At 38.2% G+C, this 17,971-nt stretch overlaps 1 protein-coding gene across 4 annotated transcripts in view; it reads right to left on the bottom strand.

Moving 5' to 3' along the window:
- The window catches only part of CHD8 (chromodomain helicase DNA binding protein 8), a 61,438-nt gene that overhangs the window by 17,404 nt on the left and 26,063 nt on the right, over window positions 1-17,971 (bottom strand). For all 4 annotated transcript variants that reach the window (XM_039245155.1, XM_039245157.1, XM_039245158.1 and 1 more), the window contains exons 6-14: window positions 12,613-12,795; window positions 12,464-12,532; window positions 12,053-12,108; window positions 11,421-11,538; window positions 7,205-7,288; window positions 3,821-3,958; window positions 2,184-2,305; window positions 1,785-2,028; window positions 766-942 (exon numbers count right to left, since the gene is read on the bottom strand). In XM_039245155.1, the coding sequence (XP_039101086.1) occupies window positions 766-942; window positions 1,785-2,028; window positions 2,184-2,305; window positions 3,821-3,958; window positions 7,205-7,288; window positions 11,421-11,538; window positions 12,053-12,108; window positions 12,464-12,532; window positions 12,613-12,795 (1,191 nt within the window). The remainder of the gene's footprint in view (window positions 1-765; window positions 943-1,784; window positions 2,029-2,183; window positions 2,306-3,820; window positions 3,959-7,204; window positions 7,289-11,420; window positions 11,539-12,052; window positions 12,109-12,463; window positions 12,533-12,612; window positions 12,796-17,971) is intronic.

Here is a 17,971-nt window from a genome sequence, read left to right as displayed (position 1 = left end):
AGCAAATACAAAAATATGCATAATATATATTTTTCCAATTACATATGCCTTTCCACACTCAAATCCCCACAGATATCCTAATATGTCCCCCTCTAGGGAATGTACCTGTGCTGGATTAAATATGGCCATTAATTCTTTGTAGTTCCTCCTATCAAGGTTCACCCCTTGAATCTGGGCCTGCCTTGTGGCTTGCTCTGACAAAGAGAATGTAGCAGAAGTGATATTGTGTGAGTTTCAGAGCCTATAACTCAAAGGCCTTGCAACTTCTGCCTTTGCCCTCTCTGGACACTGCCCTGACCATGTAAAGAAGCAGAGTCTGGCTGACTGGAGGATAACAGTTGATATAGAAGATGACCCAGCAGCCCACCAATTGCCAGCTACAGCCACATTACTGACTACAGGCAAGACCACCAAAGGAATGGTCTAGCTGAACCCAGCCCAGGTTGCTGGGCTAGGGAATCATGAAAAATAATTGTTGTTGTTTTAAGCCACTAATGTTTAGGGTATTTGTTTTTCAGCACTAGGTAACTAATACAGTATCCCACCTCTCCACCTCGTTAAAAACCAGTAACATATAATTACCTTCCAATTCTAAAATACACAGGACTTTCAGGTGTCCACTCCCATAGGTCATACCCACCACCCAATACCAGGATTGGGATTCTTTTTTCTTCTCTGGTAATTAAGGTTATATTAATTCCACAGAGAATTAGGGTTATTTTAATTCCAGGTGTTTCTGCCCGTGAGTCAATGTGAAGAACTCACCAAGTCCATGTGCTTGAGGCTATCAAGCAGCTTGCAATTACGATTCTTTAGTCGATGGGCCTCATCAATGATGACACAACGCCACTCAATCTCACGAAGCTCAGGACAATCTGACAAAATCATCTCAAAAGTGGTGATCAGGGCATCAAACTTGTATGCACCTGGGATGAGGCGCCCCTATGCACAAAGGCAATAAAGTTAAGTAAAGGCCTACCATGAATCTAAATGGAGACCTCTTCTGAATTACACATTCCCTCTTCTATATTCAGGTAGGCAAAATAAGAAATGCAAACTGCACCACCACCCACCTCTGCTGCTGTTTATCTTCATGATAAATAGTGTCAAATCACTGAATGTAAGATACAAGGTCTCTTCAACATATTCAGTTTCTTGAGAAAACGACAGACCTCACTGAATGAAGCTGGACATATTTTATTCTGTTGTATGCCTAGCTCATGTATCTCAAACCTAGATCTTTTGTTAGTTAACACTGAAATCCACAAAGGTCAGGCACGTTGAAACATACAAGACAAAACTGAAAGTGAAATAGGTAATATCTGTTACTGTCTAAAAACGGACAGAAGAATCAGTTCAACAAAATAGCAGCAAAATATGACTAAGAAAGGATGAATGGTTCAAATTTGTATTTTAAAATTTATATAGAAAGAGGAATTGATCTTGATGAAAATTTTAGTAGACTTCCATAAAAGAAAAAGAAAGGAAATGGCTTAAGTTTACCACTTCCATTCTTCCTTAATGAAAAGTTATCAATGCCGGTAAAATTTTATTTAAAATGCAAGTATCCATAAATGAAGCCAGTACTCCCACTGGATCAAAATGTCCACTGGATAAAAAGAGCAGAAGTGAAATAAAAGTTCCCTGTGTAATCTAGACAAAATGCCATAAATCACCTCAGAAAACCTCATTAAAAGTCTTTTATTCAGAGAAAAGCCTCTAAAATACCAGGTAACTTGGCCTACTGTCTCTAAACCATTACGTTCCCATGGTATGCAACTTACCCGTGAATCTTTGCAGTACATTTCATATTGCTGAATCATCTGACGGCTAGCCAGACTGCCATGGTATACAATAGTGTTCATTTCTGTCCATGTGTTGAATTCTCGCTCCCAGTTAGTAATTGTGGACAGTGGGGCAATGACTAGGAAGGGTCCATGAATGCCCACATTATATACCTCCTGCAAAAAGGCAATGGACTGGATCGTTTTGCCTAATCCCATCTCATCAGCCAGGATGCAGTTCTGCCTAAAGATTCACCATGGAAAAAGAAAAGCATGTCAAAAGATACCATCTTTTTAAAAGTATGTAAAAAAAGAATAAAAAGAAACTGTTTCTACTGAAAATGAACAAACATAATCCCAGGCCAAGCCTACATTTCATGGGCCCACTCTTTTCTATACCTGTTATACCAGTTAAAGAGCAGCCAGTTGACCCCTTCCAACTGATATTCCCGTAACTGGTTTCTGTTTTTATACTCATGTGACAGCTCTAACTTCTTCCAGGCACTTGCCTGTGGACGATTCTACAAAACAGAAAATTTCAATTATTGGGGTGAAGACATTAACAAAATTAGGCAAACTTACTAGGCAGTTCTAGTACCTAAAACCAATTCAAAAACATGAACTAAAAACATTTTAAATATATTCAAATTCATGAGTTCATAAAGTTTAAAAAGCTAAAAAAAAAAAAAAAAAAAAAAAAGGAAAGAAAACCAAAAGAGAAAAAATCCACAGGGCACTTTTGGAGGATATTAGAGAACTACTTCATTATTTTGAAAACTGGAAAATAAAGAACATAAAGCATTTACCCTCATTTCCTATACAATCTGTACCTCAAAGTGAACAAACAGTAAGTTAGTCACATTCCTTTTTATAGAAAATTCTGGCTAATAAATGAAAATGTGATACAATTAAAATATCATTTTTAAATCCTTAAGGAACAGTCTGAGGCAGGGGTGCCTGGGTGGCTCAGTTAGTTTAAGTGTCCAACTTCGGCTCAGGTCATGATTACATGGTTTGTGAGTATGAGCCGCACAATGGGCTCTGTGCAGACACCTCAGAGCCTGGAGCCTTGCTTCAGATTGTCTGTCTGTCTGTCTGTCTCTCTCTGCCCCTCCCCTACTCACACACACACTCCCTCTCAAAAATAAACATTTAAAAAAAACAGACCAAGGCAATCATCATAAATGGCTAATAAAGCACAAAAGACAACCTGATAGAACCACCTATTAAATAGATTTAGTTATCTCCCTTCCCCATCTGATCAAGTTTCTAGGATAGTGATTTCAAATGGAACTGTCTACAATGATGTTTTATATCTGCCACTAGTCACATTTGACTACTGACCATTTGAAATGTAGCTAGTGGCTACTATATTAGCACAGCACTGAAAAGTTCAAGAGGACAGCACTGGTCTGTACCTAACCATTTATGTAAAATATAAGGGCCAGAGAATATGTTAGAAGGTACCAAAGGGGAATGCGACTGGCAAACTTCAGACCATGGAAAACCCTAGAGAACAAACCACCTGATTTCTTCAGGAAAACTGCAAAGAAGGGAGAGGAGAGAGGAGAGGAACTATAATTAAGAGATCTGAGACACACTAACTGACAGCAATATATAGACCTTTATTCTGAATCCAATTCAAGCAATTTAACCTTAGAAGACAATCAGGGAAACACATATAATGATTGGTTATTTGATGATATTTAGAAATGGTTACATTTTCTCAGGTATAAAAATGGTATTATTTATCCTTTAGACATAAACACCAAAATATTTATAGATGAAATAAAGGAATCCGAGATTTGCTTTAAAATAATTTGGTAAATAAGAAAATGAGTAGACAGAGAAATACATGAAAGAAGATTAGCTATGCATTCTTAAAAGTTGGGTGATGGGTACACTGTAACATTTCTTTAACTTTTGTATATGTTGAAAATGTCCATAATTAAAAGCTGAAACAACATAAACTTCTATAAATAAAAAATTACATCATTGCCTATGTGGGCTGTACACTCTAAATGCAAAGTACTTACCACTCTTTTGAGTTCTGGGTGCCTGGACTGGATCCGTTTAAATTCTCGAATCTTGCCCTCATCAACATCCTCTTTCAGCTCCCACGTACTATCCTCGTAGGGCAGAGAGCACCATTTCACCAGGTAGTAAATTACAGGCTAGGAGAGAAGAAGCTAAAGCCTTAGTAAACTGATTCTGTGTTCTCTGCTGTGTTCAAAGGAGAATTTGACTATAGAATCAGATGACAAGGTGTTAATACTAAAAAGTACTTAAAAAAAAAAAAAAAGGATACCACAGGCTCACCTGCTGAGGCACTAGATTATTCATGGCTTTAATAATTTTTGCAGCAATTCATCAGAATCTGTTCTAAAAGGCAAAGCTCTAACAGTAGTTTCTAGAACCCTAAGCACTGAAACATTATGCTTATCAACCATGCAAGTGTCAAAAAATATTCCTCCCCCCCCACCCGCCCCGGATTATGTTGATTTAGGTTGAAATTAAAAGATAGACCTCTGGCTCCATACAAGTGTGCTAGGACCATATTTAATACAGTGGAAGAGTGGAAGCCGACCACTTTTCTAAGCAAGGAACATATTAAACCCATAAGAGCAAAGCAGGGCTGAAATTACTGGGCTTCTGAGCTTCTGTAGCTCTGAGTGCAGATGCTACATCAAAGAGCAGTCATATGGTGGTAAAGAGATTTCCTTGTGAGCTAGGAGAGAATGAAAAGAGGTATCACTGAGGACAGGTAAGAAGAGAAAAGAGGAAGGGCAAATGCTAAAGCTCCAAATACCAGTACTATGCTCTATATGTAGGTGTTCTACTGCAAGGGATGGGCAGTGACCTATGGTAAAATGGCTCCTATTCTCACTACTCAAGATGATCTTTGCACTGACTGTATTTCCATTTCTGGCTTATATGAAACATGGATTAGATTGGGCCTTGTGTTGGGATGCCTGGAATGGCGCTGTCAGTTAAGCCTCCAACCAGATCTCCTGGTACATGAGTTTGAGCCCCACATCAGGTTCTGCACTGTTGGAGGAGAGGCTGCTTGGGAATCTCTCTCACTCTCTCTCCCTCCCTCCGTCCCTCCCTCTCTCTCTGCCCCTATCCCATTCACATGTTCCCTCTCAAAGAAAAAAAACAAAACAACAGAAAACCTTCAGATTGGGCCTAGTGTAATCAACAAAAGTCTCTATTTTCAACTCACAGAATACCCCTCAAAACAGCAAGAAGTTTGAAGATATATATAAGTACCTCAACAGAGTCACAGATCATGGAATCCCCAGAATCAATTTAGTTGCTCCTTTTCTTTATTATAGTGACTCAGGTCACTTTGTACATAAAGCCTTTGTTCAGGTCACACATTTCCAGCATCATAACTTACTTTTCCAAAGACTTTATTATTTATAATACTGATTTCTACTATTAGGTAATATAGAAAGGATGACAAATTAAACTTACGTTGGGAAGAGGGGGAAATGGGGATACAGAATGTTGTTATAATACTGGCAGCAAAAGTTTTACTATGAGGGAACTAAAACATTTTCTTCTATTTTGCCATTTCCCACAAAGTCCAAAGGGACCAAAGCCCAATTAATTCTGGAAGGGTTAAGTATGTTGCTAGAGAGCACAAGGTTATCAAGGCTAAGAAGGCTGAGATCCTGAAAATGATGAGAAGAATTTAACAGCAACTAACTTGTCCTTTCTAATAACCGATCCATTTCCCACTCACCTCCCACAAATGAACAACAAACTCCCATCCCGACCCCCCAAAACAGAATATATGTTATCTGAGGATGCCTATTAGGATATGAAGACATAGTGAACTATAATAGGCCTTGGACATCTAAGGTTCTGAGTGACTCTAAAGGCTTATAAAATAAACTTGGAATTTTACAGAAGGAAAACTTTCATATTTAGGTCCTGTAAAGGGTGATATATGGAAACGTGTCACTTAACTTGTGAGTGAGCCCTGCTCACCACCTGACTGACATTTTAACAAGGTTCTGTTGTTCTGTACTGGTCACTGGGTAAGCAGTAACTGTCAGATGTGATTAAAAAAAAACTTTATGAAATGTGGCCCTACAAAGCAAACCAACAACTGCTACTTAAAGTGAACAGAAAGCAGTAAGTTCTAAGGGAATGGTGGTTCATGGTCTAAGTAAGTTTGAAATAGACTTAAGAGAGAATGTTGAATTCATTGGTGACTTAGATCTTTATAACTCTTATTTGGAAAATGAAAAAAGTAATTTTTGAATCTGTATCAACAAGTGTTTTAGCACATGTTAAAATCTGCTAACAGAGCTTCAATGCTCTTATTCCCAACGAAGCTATGCTTGAGAATCCCTTGGAGAACCAAATTAAAAATACAGATCTCTGGGTCCCACCCTAGACCTACTGAATCCGAATCTGTAAGAGGGGAAATCCCACATTCTGTTTCAAAGTATAGATGCAAGAGCACCTGGGTAGCTCAGTTGGGTGAGCATCCAACTTCGGCTCAGGTCATGATCTCATGGTTCATGGGTTAGAGCACCACACCGTGCTCTCTGCTGTCAGTATAGAGCCAGCTTAAGATCCTCTGTTCTCCTCTCTCTCTCCCCCTTCCCTGCTGCTCTCTATCTCTCTCTCAAAAATAAACATTAAAAAAAAGTACAGATTCAAATGCAATAGATCAGTTTTAATGATAAACAAAAATGCATTTAATTGAAGGTAAGTTCAACAAAAAAGTAATTCTTTGATGACTTGGTTAAACATCCAACTCTTGATTTTGGCTCAGGTCATGATCTCACAGTTTCGTGATATCGAGTCCCATGTCGAGTCTGCGCAGCCAACTCATGGGATAGAGCCCTGCGTCAGGCTCTGCGCTCCCAGCATGGAGCCTGCTTGGAATTCTCTCCCTCTCCCTTTCTTTCTGCCCTTCCCCTGATCACACACACATACTCTCTAAACAAATAAATAAACATTAAAAAAATATTAGTAATTCTCAACAACAACATGGAGAAAGCTAAGAGTCTGTACAGGTATTCTTACATTTATAAATATGAAGACTTGCGAAGTACCCCTACACCTCTCCCCTTTTCTCACACTCAACTGAATGTCAGGGGTCTCCCATATAAAATCTAAGAGAAAAATGAGATCAAGGTGAAGGAGTACTTGTTAATATAGCTCTTGGTATTTAAAAATATAGCTCTAAGATGTTTGATTTTATGGAAAGCTTTCCTTTTAGTCTCTCTCATTACTCCCTTATCTTCCCAATTTCATTCTAAAGAACCCTCAGAAAAACTCAAAAATACCTTTTTTTGAGTCCCAGAGACTTTTTAGCCATATCTGAAAAATAAAAGATGGGCAAACAGACCAGCAGAAATATAAGACCTTTCATGTTCTTCCATGCCTCAACTTACCTCCCCATTGTCTTTGTCAATGCTGTGAGACTCATCCAATATCCTGTCCACCTCTACGTAGTCAGGATTGAAGGGCTCTTCATCCTAGAGGAGTTATTAAACCGTAAGACCATAATATCATTGTTCAGTAGACCCAACTTTCTACCCCACCTTTACCTGATGATCCTACTTCAAAAAAAACTTTTTAAAAAGAAGCTTTCAGAAGGGAGTTCCCAACTTTCACAGTGTCAAATTCTAAAAACATACCTGAGCTTGTACCCATCTTCTCACCTATTACCAGAGCAAGTCTCCTAGGAGAGGCCATTCTGTCCATATAATCTCTGGATTCCATCCCTTCTCACTTTCCTAAGAATCCGTCTCTATTGGATCCTTCCCACAAATACACGGATGTTCTCTACTATGTCACATCTTAAAAAGACCTTACTTTTCATCTGCCTGTAACTACGTATCTGCTCCGCTTCATAGCCAAACTTTCTCAACCATTTTAAACACAAGGTATCTGCATGTCATCACTTTCAATGTCCATCCATTCCACTATTCTATCCACTTTCCTCACACAACTCAACTACTACTCTTGTCAAGGTCATTAATGATCTCCAAATTGTCGAATGTAACAAAATAGTTTTGTCTTCAGTTCACTTTAACTCTACAAAGCATTCCACAATTCCTAATTCTCTCCATTAGACACTCTCTTCCCTGGGATTTGCTGACACACCATAGTCTCATCAGTAGCCCCTTCCCCTCTTATTTTGGTTCTGGTTTTTATTTTGGCTAATTATCAATCACTTTGGTTCTTTTTCTTCTAAATCACTGGCATCCAACTTTGGGTGGTATATGAAAATATATAACCCACGGCTCCAAACAAAGGTCTCAAAGAAACTTTATGGAAAAAACTCTTCCTTCTTCAGACACTTGTTGCCAGTGCTTTTTGTGATGTATCTTGCATAAGTTTTCTCCTGTAACACTGGTATACAATTCTTTCTCCTTCATCTGGACCTCTAAATTTGGGAGAATTCTTTAAAAAACATACAAACAGGGGAGCCTGGTGGCTCAGTCAGTTAAGCATCTGACTTCGGCTCAGGTCATGACCTCACGGTTTGTGGGTTCGAGCCCCGCATCAGGCTCTGTGCTGACAGCTAGCTCAGAGACTGGAGCCTGCTTCAGATTCTGTGTCTCCCTCTCTCTCTGACCCTCCCCTGCTCATGCTGTCTCTCTCTCTCTCTCTCTCCCTCTCTCTCTCAGAAATAAATAAGACATTAAAATAAATAAATAAATAAATCTGGGCGAATTCTTTAAGCCTTAGTTCTGGGCTCACATCTGTTCTATTATAGAAGGAACTTTCTATAAAAAAATAAAGAACTATGAGAATGTACAAAAATCCCCCCCAGGGGACTTTAATCATCATTAAGGTTTTAATAACTATTTATATGCTGACAAACTCAAAATTTTAATTGCAGTCTGAAAAATTCAGATCTGCATATCTTTCTGCTTAACCACAGGTATGTTCAAGAATTTAAACGTGGGGTGCCTGAGGGGATCAGTCGGTTGAGCGTCTGACTTCGGCTCAGGTCATGATCTCACGGTTCGTGGGTTCAAGCCCCGCGGTGAGCCTGAAGCCTGCTTCAGATTCTGTGTCTCCCTTTCTATCTGACCCTCCCCTGCTCATGCTGTCTCTCTCTCTCTCTCAAATAAAAACATTTTAAAAACTTAAAAAAAAAAAAAAGAATTTTAAAGGTAACAGTCTCAACTAAATTGATTTCTCCCAAATTGGCTGCTTCTAAAATCTTCCATAATTCAATAAATGGTCCCACCTCAACCCATTTGCTCAGATCACATACCTGCCATCATACCACAAGCCTCGTCAATTCTAAGCTATCCATTCTCTCCACTGTGAAACCACACTATTCTAAGCCATATTTCCTAGCCAGAAAACTTCAACTGCTTCTATACTGCTCACAACTCTTTCATGCTTACTCTTCTTCAATCCATTCTCTAAAATCTAAGTGATCATTTAAAAGCAAACACTGCGGGGGGAGGGGGTGGCATCTGGGTGGCTCAGTCAGTTAAGCATCCAACTTTGGCTCAGGTCATGATCTTCTGGTTCATGAGTTCAAGCCCCACATCAGACTCTATGCTGACAGCTCAGAGCCTAGAGCCTCCCTCAGATTCTGTGTCTCCCTCTTTCTGTCCCTCCCCTGCTCATTCTGTCTCCGTCTCTCTCAAAAATAAACATTTTTTAAAAATTTAAAAATAAAAATGAACATTGGATTACATCTTTGACCTGTTCAAATGATTTAATCATTTTCCTTTGTACTAAGAATAAAAATAAAACTAAAACCAAACTGCTTAGAAGGTCTGTAAGCACCTGCTTGCCTGAATTTCTGATCTCATTTTGGGCTATTCATTCTCTTTTGTTCATCAACTCCACTGTCTTTTCAGTTCCTCAGCCTGTCTCCGAGCTTTCACATATGCTGTTTCCCATGCCAGCAATACTATTTACATGGGTTCACATCCTTGCTCCTATTCATAATTCAATTCTCAGAGAAGTCTTCCCTAATTATCCAAAGTAGGCGGTTTCCCACCTGTTATGTCTCCTCGTGCTCTTTCTTTTTTGGCACTTATCGTGATTTGAATTATTTTTTACTATCTCTCTCTCTCCCAATTAGACAGTGAGGTGGATGAGAACACAAACCACGTCTGGTTTGTTCTTCACAGAGATTAGCACATAATAAATGACAAATAAATCAATGACCGATTTGGTTAAATAGCCTATCTACATGTGGAGACTTAACTGGCATAGGAGTTCACAGAGATTGGTTCAATAATCACAAACTGTACATTAGTACTAGCTGGAATGGGATTACCATTTCATTGTACATTTCACAAATTAGGCATTAAAAGAACAAAGATGAAGGGACACCTGGGTGGGTGGGTCAGTTGGTTAAGTGTCTGACTCTTAATTTTGGCTAAGGTCATGATCTCATGGTTTGTGAGTTTGAGCCCTGCATCGGGCTCTGTACTGAAAAGAGGAGAGCCTGCCTAAGAGTCTCTGTGACTCTCTCTGCCCCTCCCCTGCTCACTCTTTTTCTCTCAACATAAAAAATAAATAAATAAATGTTAAAAAAAAGATGGAAAACACAACCCAAATATTATTTTCATATAAAAAGAAATTATAAAACCTACATGGTCCTACTTGCCCTCTCCAGGTGATGTGATTAATAACTCATTTATTGGCAAACCAGGTGGTATAACGTTAGCTTTATCAGATGTATTCAGGCAGAACTTTTTTTGCTGAAATTCTGCATTATTCCTACCTTCAATCTTCCCTACTGGGCTCTTTTCCCCTTTAGCTCTAAGAAGCTTTTAAAAGGAATCGGTCTTCTCAAGGCACTTAGTACCATATATATAATAAAGATGAAAAATCCCAGTTTGGCAAAGGGATGTGTATACAAAGCTTTCAAAGTAGAGAGTTAAAAATATGACTCAAGAGACCCTATGAATGCTCCAGTGTTTAACCAGTAGTAAGAGTAACTATGGGAAATTAAAGCTCCTTTATCACAATTTCTTGATATATTGGGTTAGAAATTATAGAAAATAGGGGCACCTGGGTGGCTCAGTCGGTTAAGCATCCAACTTTGGCTCAGATCATGATCTCACAGTGATCTCACACTTCGTGGGTTCGAGCCCCATGTTGGGCTCTGTGCTGACAGCTAGCTCAGAGCCTAGAGCCTGTTTCAGATTCTGTGTCTCCCTCTCTCTCTGACCCTCCCCTGCTCACGCTGTCTCTCTCTCTCAGAAATAAATAAAACATTAAATTTTTTTTAAATAATAAAAAAAGAAATTATAGAAAATAAATGTTTTCTCTTAATGATACGTTTGCTTATGCCTACAGATACCATCGGCTGCCACAGACTGACATTAAGAGAAGAATGCCTCAAGTAGACCAGAGGTCGGTTTATCACCCATCTTGAAAATACTCCATGGATACTGAGCAAGTCAATATTGTAATATCCTACTAACTTACAAAAAGACCATATTTAGACCTGGTAAACAAAGCATGGGGCTATAAAGTAAGGAAAGTCCAATGATCAAAATTAAGACTTCATACCCACGTATACAAAGCAACTATAAATCTTGAAGAATCAGTCAAGACTGGTAACTCCAGTAATTTATGCTTCTATGAAATAAATGATAGGCAATACCTATTCCTAATTACCTCATGGAAGAAGTGTCTCATCTGAGCCATTTTGGTTTTAAAGCGCTTTAGTTTTTGATGGATCCTCTTATCCTTCTCCAGTTGGGAGATGGTAGCCCATTCACAGTGCAGATAGGAGCTGAAGGGGATGGAAATAGCCAGTCATGATGTGAGAAAGGAGAGGTGGTAGGCTAGGTCTGAGGATTAGCCAGAAGCAGTCACAGTGAGTACAACGTGTTTAAGTAGGAGATAGTCTTTTAGATTAGGGCTTCTTAAACTTGATTTTGCACACAAATACCTAGTATGGGGCAGGCTTGAAAGTACACGTTTCTAACAAACACCCAAATACGGCTAATTCTGTTGGTCCATGGACCAGCAGAGGTCTTAACAGCAAGGTCTTAATGTCAGACGAAGGCATAAGGATTACAAAGGATTTTATCAGGTATCGCCTTTATCCTACCTTCCTGGCAGGAATAATAAGAATTATGACAATTCCCAAATTTCTATCTAAATCAACATTTTCCTCAATGAAAACAATCTAGGCTAGGGGACTATAAAAAGGGGACGTTTCCCACCCAGGAAAGACTATACAGGAGAACTTTTTACAACCCTGTGGAGATTAGGGTGAAAAGCTTTTTGCAGGGATCACATACTAGTTCTTGTACTTGACAAAGAATTCTTCTGCTTCGGTATATTGTCCAGAAGGAAGCTGAGAAGAAAAACATTATAGTTACTAATACTTTGTCAAAAAAAGAACCTTTAATTTCCTCTACTCCTGGTAGAGCTTCATACCAATGCCCCCAGGGTATATTACTGACTGAGGGATTAAAGAACTAATCTAGTACTTCAGTACAAGAGGTCTTATAGTTGGAAAAAATAAGCCTTCAGCCATTTTAAACAGATAAGCAAAACAGAATGCAACAAGACAGTTCTTTTCTAGCTAATTTCTCTGCACCATATTTCATAATTACACTGCAGTAATATATCCTGACATCCAAAGGTCCTCATTAAATAAAGTCTGTCACTGTAACACTTTGAGCTGACATTAAAGGTTAAGGCCTCACCTCCTTCTTCACAATCCGCATGGAAAGCACTTTGTCTACTATGGCTGCATCTTCTTCACTGGGATTCTCCTGCAGCAAAAGATGCAGTCAGTCAACAGAGACTGTGAGGAGCAGGACAACCTCTCATATTGCTTAAGTTCTCGGCTTACCACGAAGAACTGCATGGAAGGCAAAGTCTCGCCATCTGGTTCTTGCACTGGTTCAGGGAGGATAGGCTCAGTTTTTATTGGACCAGTTACATCCACTTCTTCCTCTTCTTCATCATCTGTGATCTTTATATCCAGATCCTCTGTGTATTTTTTTCGCTTAACTTGGCGGTTTGAGCGTCTCTTCTGTAGAGGCAAGAATGGTTAAAAATAACTGTGTAGGTCTTTCAAAGAGAAAACTTTTAACCTGGGTACTACTGGCAAGAAGTTCTAATAAACTGCACCAGGACTCAACCTGCAGGGTGCAATGTACTTTCCACAAGGAGCAAACCTGAAGTGCAAAGGTGCAAAAATGTTTTGTTCCAGTTCTATTTCTTTTATTTCTAAGGTTTTTCTGTTTTAATAAATAGAATCATACCATATGATTACAGGATTGTTCTGCTACTTACTTTTTTTGTTAATAATGTTTCTTAAAGATGTTTTCTGTATCAATACATTTCAGATTTACCTTACTCTTTCAAGTAGTTGAGCTAAAACATTTTTTAATTAAGTAATACTTTACAGCTCGTGATAAAAAAAAAAATGGGAAGGATGGAGATAAAAATTATTATTTTTCAATCCTGATTAAATCCCTGAAAAACCCCCAAAGAATTAAATGAATTCTCAGACATGTAACTACTGAAACTGAGCAAACTTTCCTGGCATAACACCAACTTTAAAAATCTGTATGAGGGGAGCCTGGGTGGCTCAGTTGGTTAAGCATCCAGCTTCGGCTCAGGTCATGATCTCGCGGTTCATGGGTTCGAGCCCCACATCGGGCTCTGTGCTGACGGCCAGCTCAGAGCCTAGTGCCTGTTTCGAATTCTGTATCTCCCTCTCTCTCTGACCCTCCCCTGCTCAAGCCGTTTCTCTCTCTCTCTGAAATAAATTTTAAAAAACATTAAAAAAATTTTTAAAAATCAGTGTCATTCTGGGGCGCATGGGTGGCTCAGTCAGTTGAGGCTCCGACTTCGGGTTAGGTCATGGTCTCACAGTTCGTGGGTTCGAGCCCCACATAGGGCTCTGTGCTGACAGCTAGCTCAGAGCCTGGAGCCTGTTTCAGATTCTGTATCTCCCTTTCTTTCTGACCCTCCCCTGCTCACACTCTCTCTCTCAGAAATAAATAAAACATGAAAAAAATCAGTATCATTCTTATACAAACTGAGCCATAAAATATATAAAAAAAGATTCTATATATGAAAACAAAAAGATTATCTAAAGAATTAAATTTACTAAGAAATATATAAAATCTATATCAAGAAAACTTTAAAAGACTCCAGGAGGGCTTAAGAAACACTTGAATAAATGGTAAAATTGTTCTGGAATAAGAAGACTCAATTCTAATTACAAAATGACAAAACAAATACAATTTTAAATTAGATAAGCTGATCCAAAAATTCAAAGGAAAAGAAAAACATCTAAGAATAACCAGGAAAAAGAAGGAAAAGTATGCTTTGAATTACCAGATTTTAAGGACAATATAGAGCTATACTAATTAACAAAGGTTGGTACCTCTCCAAGACAAACAGGTCAATGAAATAATGTCCAAATATAGACTAAAATACTTCTGTGGATTTAGAACATGATAAAAATAGCACTTCTAATGAGGAAAAAGTGGATTATTCTATAAATGGGAATGGAAATGTCTAGCCATCTAAAAGGTGAAAGAAACAAAATCACATAAAAATAAAAGATTTAAAAGAGCTTCTTAAAAATCTTATAAAGAAAAGACATTTCTTTTTTTTTTTTTTACGTTCAAGGTCTATCACCCCCACCCCCGTAACGTGGGATTTGAAGTTATGTTCAAGACTTGAGATCAAGACCTGAGCTGAGATCAAGAGTCAGACGCTTAAATGATGGAACCACTAGGCACCCCAGAAAACACAACGTTTCTAAAAGAAAATGAGTAAGAGTTTTTTTATAATCCTGTAGTAAGGAAGGTGTTTCTAATAAATTGATCAATTTGACCTTGCAAAAAATTTAAGATACGTACAGAATAACGTAACAAAGTTGAGAGAAATAATGAATTGAGGAGGAAAATACCCCATAATACATATCCTAAGCATAGTTCATTTGAATAACTAAGAAAAGATCCATAACACAACAGAAAGACGGGCAAATAACATGGATACAGTGAACAGTGAAAAAAAATAGCCCTAAATGTAAAAAGATCTTCACATTCATAATAAAACAATTACAATTGAAAACTAAACTGAGATTTTTTTTTTTTTTTTTTTTGCACCTAACAGACTGACAAAAGTCCGAAAGTCTAATCAAACAAATAAGGAAAGAGGAACATGTTGGTGAGAGTACACATGGATATAACCTCTATAAAAGAAAATCTGATGATACCTTTTGGTCTAGCAATTCCATTACAAAGGTATTACCTTACAGATAAACTTGTACATGTATACAAATCTTTGTAGCATTATTTATGGTAGTAGAAGACCAGAGAAAACCTAAATGTCCATCAATAGGGGACTGGTTAAACAAATTATGGTATAGTCAAAAACTGGAATGTTATAGAACTATTTACTATTTTTAAGGGTTTTTGGTTTTTTTCGGGGGGGGGGGGTGGCATAGCGGAGAAGAGAAAAAACTGCCAAGGAGGCTTAGCACACTATAGAGCTCAAACTCATGAACCGTGAGATCATGATCTGAGCCAAAATCAAAAGTCAAACGCTCAATCAATTGAGCTACCCAGATGCCCCTGTTTTAGAACTAGTTAAAAAGAATGGGCCCAGTCAGTTAAGCATCTGACTTGATCTCGACTCAGGTCATGATTTCATGGTTTCTGGGATCAAGCCCCACATTGGGCTCTGTGTCAACAGCGTGAAGCCTGCTTGGGATTCTGCCTTCCTCTCTCTCTTTGGTCCTCCCCCATGCACATGTACGCACACACTCTCTCAAAATAAAATTTTAAAAAATCTCCCCCACTCAATCATGCACACATATGTGCACATTCTCTCCCTCTCTCAAATAAACAAACATGTTTTAAAATTAAATTTAAAAATTAAAAGAAAAATAATGGGGCAGGGGCACCTGTGTGGCTCAGTCAGTTGAGCATCCTACTGTTGATTTCAGCTCAGGTCATCAAGGGTTGTGGGACCAAGCCCCATGTCAGGCTCCACATTAGCATGAAGTCTGCTTAAGATCTTAAGATTCTCTCTCTCTCTTTGCCCCTCCCCACTCTCACACCGCTCCTGCTCTCTTTAAAAAAAAAAGGGGGTGGAGGGTAGTTGACATCACCAAATACTGAAGATGTGAAACTGGAACTCTCATTAGTGGTGAAAGTATAAGATGACACAATCATTTTAGAAGTTGGCAGATTCTTATAAAATTAAATGTTTATATGTATAACTATCCTATGGTCTACCATTGCTATTCCTTAGATTTAGCCATGAAAAATGAAAGCCTGTGTCCAAAAAGTCCTACTAAGACTATTCACAGCCTATTCACAACAGCTCCAAATTGCAAACAACCCAAATATCCATCAGTAGGAGAATGTATAGTGTGGTGTTAAAGAAAAAAAAAGAATGAACTACTGAATTCCATGAATGAATCTCAAAAACATTATGCTAAAAGAATTGAATCATACTAGGTCATTTCATTTACATGAAGTTTAAGAACAGGTTAAGTTTAATCTATGGTAAGTAGAAATCAGAATAATGGTTGCCTTTGGGGAAGAGGGTAAACTAACTGAAGTGCGTGTAAGAGAATTTTGGGGTGATGGAACATGGGACTTCATTAAATTATCTCTTTACTTTGGTGCACACTTCAAATTTTAATAATACAAAAAAGATACTCTAGATCTATCTTTCCTGATAAAGAATAATCTCCAAGACATATTGTTGGAGGAAAAAAGGGACTATATAGAAGAGTACATATAGAATACAATATTCCATATTAGTGGAAGTAGAGTGCTCGTTAAAGGAAGGAATATTTCAAAAAAAAAAAAAAGTAAGGAATATTTCTGAAAGGATACAGAACAAATGGTAACAGAGGTCACCTCTGGGGAAGAGAAGTGGGAGACTGTGAGGCCGGGGTCTAGACTGGGAGATATTCATAGTATCTACTTCTGTGCCCTACTGTAATTTTTCTCACATATATTTTTTAACCTAAAAAACAAAATGCCAAAATAAAAAGATCCAAAGTATAGAAATGAAAGCATAGTAATCATGACCCACCTACCCTTCAACCTTCTCCTAAAATTATTTGTGCATCCTTCTACGAAAAAATAAACGGATGTATAAAAATGTATATGTTCACATACACATATACACACACTCTCTCTCTTTAAATGTTATTAAAGAGATGGTATATACACTATTCTACATGTAGATTTTTTTTTAATATGGAGAGTTTTCCACATTAAGCTCACCCTACTCTACTTCACTGTTTTTATTTTATTTTTAAATGTTTATTTTATTTTGAGAGAGAGACAGAGACCAAGTGCACGCACAAGCAGTGGAGGGGCAGAAAGAAAGGAGAGAATCGCAAGCAGGCTCCATGCTCAGCACACAACCTGACACAGGGCTTAATCCCAGGACCCTGGGATCATGACCTGAGCTGAAATTAAGAGTCAGATGCTTAACTGACTGAGCCACCCATGTGCTCCTTTATTTTACTTTTTTAATGTTTTACTTTATCTTTTTTTGTTTTGTTTTTTTAGTAATCTCTACATCCAGCATGGGAAGACCCCAAGATCAAGAGTCACATGCTCTATTCACTGAGCCAGCCAGTCGCCTCTCTACTTCATTGTTTTTAATTGCCATGTAGTATTTTTTTTTTTTTTTTTAAGAGAGAGAGAGAGACAGTATGAATGGGGGGGAGAGGGTAGGCAAAGAATCCCAGGCAGGCTCCATGTGGGCAGCGAGGGCTCAACATGGGGCTCAATATCATGAAACTGCAAGACAATGACCTGAGCCAAAACCAAGAGTTGGATGCTTAACTGACTGAGCCACCAGGCTCCCTGCCATGTAGTGTTCTAGTACATGGATTTTCAGAATTTTATTAACTATTTCTCCATCAGATTTTCAGAATTTAATTAACTATTTCTCCATCACAGACAGGGAACTTTTGGACATTTCTGCTATTGCAAATATTGCTATGATACGTATACATCATCACATACTTTTAAGAGTTTCCTAGATGCAGAATCATGGAGTCAAAAGACACTGACATTTCAAATTTTGTTACATCTCAAAACACTGACTCCGTCAAAAAGATTGTTTCAACACTTCTATCAACTGCTTGAAAAGAATTTGTTCCTTAAGTCCACTGCCAACACTGCCATTACCATTTATAATGGGCTGAATTATAT

The sequence above is a fragment of the Hyaena hyaena genome, unplaced genomic scaffold (assembly GCF_003009895.1).
Source record: "Hyaena hyaena isolate Hyena2069 unplaced genomic scaffold, ASM300989v1 scaffold_256, whole genome shotgun sequence".
In the NCBI taxonomy this organism is placed as follows: Eukaryota; Metazoa; Chordata; class Mammalia; order Carnivora; family Hyaenidae; genus Hyaena; species Hyaena hyaena.
Note: the sequence above shows the minus strand (reverse complement) of the source record. Positions and strands in the feature narration are given on the sequence as shown.